This window comes from Corvus brachyrhynchos, unplaced genomic scaffold (genome assembly GCF_000691975.1).
Source record: "Corvus brachyrhynchos isolate BGI_N302 unplaced genomic scaffold, ASM69197v1 scaffold21, whole genome shotgun sequence".
Taxonomy (NCBI): domain Eukaryota; kingdom Metazoa; phylum Chordata; class Aves; order Passeriformes; family Corvidae; genus Corvus; species Corvus brachyrhynchos.
In genome coordinates this window covers 1,017,280-1,020,629 of record NW_008236924.1, presented here as the reverse complement: position 1 = coordinate 1,020,629, position 3,350 = coordinate 1,017,280, and the positions used below count along the sequence as shown (strand labels likewise).

The 3,350-nt window shown below is 49.7% G+C and overlaps 1 protein-coding gene across 1 annotated transcript in view; it reads right to left on the bottom strand.

Annotated features, from left to right (window-relative positions):
* TCOF1 (treacle ribosome biogenesis factor 1) overlaps window positions 1-3,350 on the bottom strand; it is a gene marked incomplete at its 5' end in the record, with an annotated part of 19,692 nt that overhangs the window by 11,000 nt on the left and 5,342 nt on the right. The window contains 3 exons of the mRNA XM_017728036.1: window positions 1,691-1,960; window positions 2,585-2,809; window positions 3,253-3,341. Coding sequence (XP_017583525.1) covers window positions 1,691-1,960; window positions 2,585-2,809; window positions 3,253-3,341 — 584 coding nt within the window. The remainder of the gene's footprint in view (window positions 1-1,690; window positions 1,961-2,584; window positions 2,810-3,252; window positions 3,342-3,350) is intronic.

Here is a 3,350-nt window from a genome sequence, read left to right as displayed (position 1 = left end):
GGAAAGAGACCCTCAGTCTCTTGGGAGCTTCTGCCTCTCCCCACAGGGCCTGCATTCCAAGATAAAAAGTTGCTGGCACAACTTTTGTCAGCACAACCCACACGGGTTTTCCTGGGATGCTCAAGGAAGACACGGGTTCCCAACACACGGCTGCACGTGCATCTCACACCCACTCCTTGTAAACAGAAGCCAAAGCCTGTCTACAGAGGGCTCAGGTGGCACCTTTGGCTCAAAACACTCAGGAAAGAAGCAGCAGAGCAAAATTAGCAGTTCCAAAAGAAAAGCAGCTCACAGCGTCTTTAAGGTCAGACTGTCCCCCATCACCATCCTTTCCCCCCAAAATATGCGAACACCATGTCAACTTCTTTAACTAAATATTCCTGAGTCTTCACGGGTAAACATACCAATTAAGCAGTTCAATTTAGGCATGATGTTCATTTTAATTGTGCTAATCCACCCCCACAGGGAAAGATGAAGCAGCTTCCAACGCTCAGTATCTCTTTGGATCTTGCACAGAAGCCAGAGGAAGTTGCAGGATACAGTAAGTCAGTGGTTAGCATATGCCCAAGTAGCAGATGGTGAGGGATGAGCTAAGAAGAGTTTGACTGGGAGGACAGGACTGTGGACACAGCTAAGCCCAATGGTTTATCTTCAGACTTCACTCGTGGTCTCTGCCTGTAGGCTACTAACATGGGAAGGAACAGCCTGCTTGGCAAAAATAGAGCTCCCTTGATGACAAGCTCTTCCTTGCTGACTCTGGCTGTCGAGGGGTAAACGTCAGTTTGCAAGAGGGAAGATGCTGAAGTGGTTAAATCAGCAGGTAAAACTTGCTGTTGCCAGCTTCACAGAATCAACACTGTAGGACACAAACCTACTCCAGCACAAAAATCCTGCTAAAATGGACAAATCTCGATGGTTTTACAGTGGGACCTCATGGCACAGCTATCAAATAGCTGCTCCTGTCACCTAGAGCTGAATCCTCACATATAATCAATCATGCAGGAAGAGAGCAGCACAGAGCCAACTGTTAGAGAAGCGTCCCCCTCCACCCACCTTAGCAGACCAAGGCTATGAAGACAAAAATGCAGAGCCTCGCTGGCTCCTGCCTGTCAATAGTGAAAGGACGTGTTGACAAAGAGGCTCCCTGCAAGGACACGTGAGGCTCTACCCCCAGCTTCCCCTCCTCCCTTGCAGACACAGTAAGGCTGCAGCTCCAAAGGGCTGCTTTCAGGGCGCTTTCTGAAGTGTCCTGCAGCTCAGACTTGTGGCAGAAAGTCTCAATACAATGTGCCTAGGGATGCACTCAGGAAGGGATTTGCATCCCTTTCAGTTTGGCCACCGGAGTCCAGTGTGAACTCCCAGTCCTTCTCCTTTGGTTAGAGAACTCTAACCAAACCCTCACAGGAAAGCCAAGACCAAGCTACCTGTGACCCTGCACACAAGGCCACTCCAGAAGGGCAGGGCATGAGTGGACAGCTGGTACCAAACCATTTGCCTCCCACCTCCTCTGGTACGGCTGTGTGAGAAGAGTGAGGCTGTACTTGCTTCCAAATAGAAAGATCTTCCTCTCCAAGCGACTGAGAAACAAGGTAACTCCTGCTGTTTCAAGGAGATCAGTAGCAGCATTTAAGGGATAAACATTAGTCTTGCATATCCCATCCCTTAGCACTGGGCTGAATGCGGCACCTACCTTCTGGCTGATGGGCACAGGGAGATCCTCCTCTTCACTGGCTGACGAGGCAGTGCTCTCCACTGGCTTTACACTTTCAGCAGGCTTCGTGGGAGCACCAGTCCTTCCCAGGGAGGTTTTAGCCTGCTTTGGCACTGCTGGTTTGGGTGCTGTCTTCCCTTGGGACAGTGGGAGTGTTTTTGCTGGAGCTGCTTTGATGGACAGCGATGCTGCTGGTGTACGTTTTGCTGGGGATGGGATGGCCTGGGAGGATTTTGGAGGCGGCTTTGTCTGGACAAGACATGAACAGAGTGAAACAAGGCAAATCCCACAGCAGCATAATTCATTTGCTCAGACTGTAATCAAGGGAAGACATTTCAGAGCCCGCCAGGAAAGGCAAACCCAGAAGGAAGATTAGTGACTGGCAGGACGCAAGGAATTCTTTCATCTAGCTGTGTGGGGATGGTCTCCCAAGATGAGAAAGCAAGACCAGGCATTCTTCATCAGCCTGCTGCTACTACCAGTCCCCTCCAGTGAGGTAAAAGGCAGCACTTTGCACTCTCCACAGCAGGGAAGCCCAGCTGCACTACAGTTTGCCAAATTAGACACTGTTTATTGCAATTTATACCTGAGAAGCAAATTCCACCACGATAATATGCCTCTTCAGGTGGGAAAAGAAACGCTGGGGTTTTTTCTCATTTAAAAGTACTGATGGGTTTTTCAAAGAAAGGCACAATGGGTTGATTAAAGCTCAGAGCAAAGACATGGAGGTGCCTTTTAACACCTCACGCCTCCTTCCTCCCACCCCCAACATGACTTTGCTACACACTACACGCATTTACAAAATTTTCTTTTCACTGCGGTCCCTAGCCCTGACAGGCAAGCAAGGAGAGAGGGGATCTCGGAGACACGCACTTGGGTTACTGATGGACGTTCTTCATCTTCACTGTCTGATGAGCTGCTGCTCTCTGATGTGTCATCAGGCTGTGCAGCCCCAGGAACTGTTGTGGATGCAGGTTTGGCCTGGTTTGCTGCCAGTGCTGTTTGTTTCACTGCATTCTTCTTAAGGGACACTGGAGCAGGAGGTGCACTTTTCACAGGTGCTGCATTAGACTGCACTGTTTTCACAGCTGGCTTGGCCTGGGAATGGGGGGAACAAAAGAATCAGGTAACACCTCGGAAGAAAATGGCTGAAAGCTCTAACTGCATGGAATCTGTTTTAAAGTGAGCTACCTTGCTAATTTTGACCAGGACACACTTGTTCAGACCCATGGGCTGTGGAATATCTGAAGCAAGTCACTTTCTCCATGGACTGCCTGGCTATATCCATCGAATTGCATACTAATCACCTCCTAAAGATCCAAGGATCTCCCTCAGCTTCAGGCACTAGTAGAAACTGGAATAGAATGGTTGATGTCAGCAGGGGTCTCGGTCACACAGCACGTGCTCTGGTCTTGAGTTTGGGGATCTCACACACCCAGGTAAGGGGTGATGTCAAAATACAGCACTGCAGCATTTCCTCTCTCCTTCAAAAGAAGGGAAATGACTTCCTAGGGACAAAGACTCCATGTTGGAGAGGTTACCTGGATGGCTGGAGTTGCCAGCTCCTCCTCAGAGGATGTGTCCTCACTTGATTCCTCACTGCTGCTCTTGGCAGCCCCAGCCGCCGGCTCTGAAACAC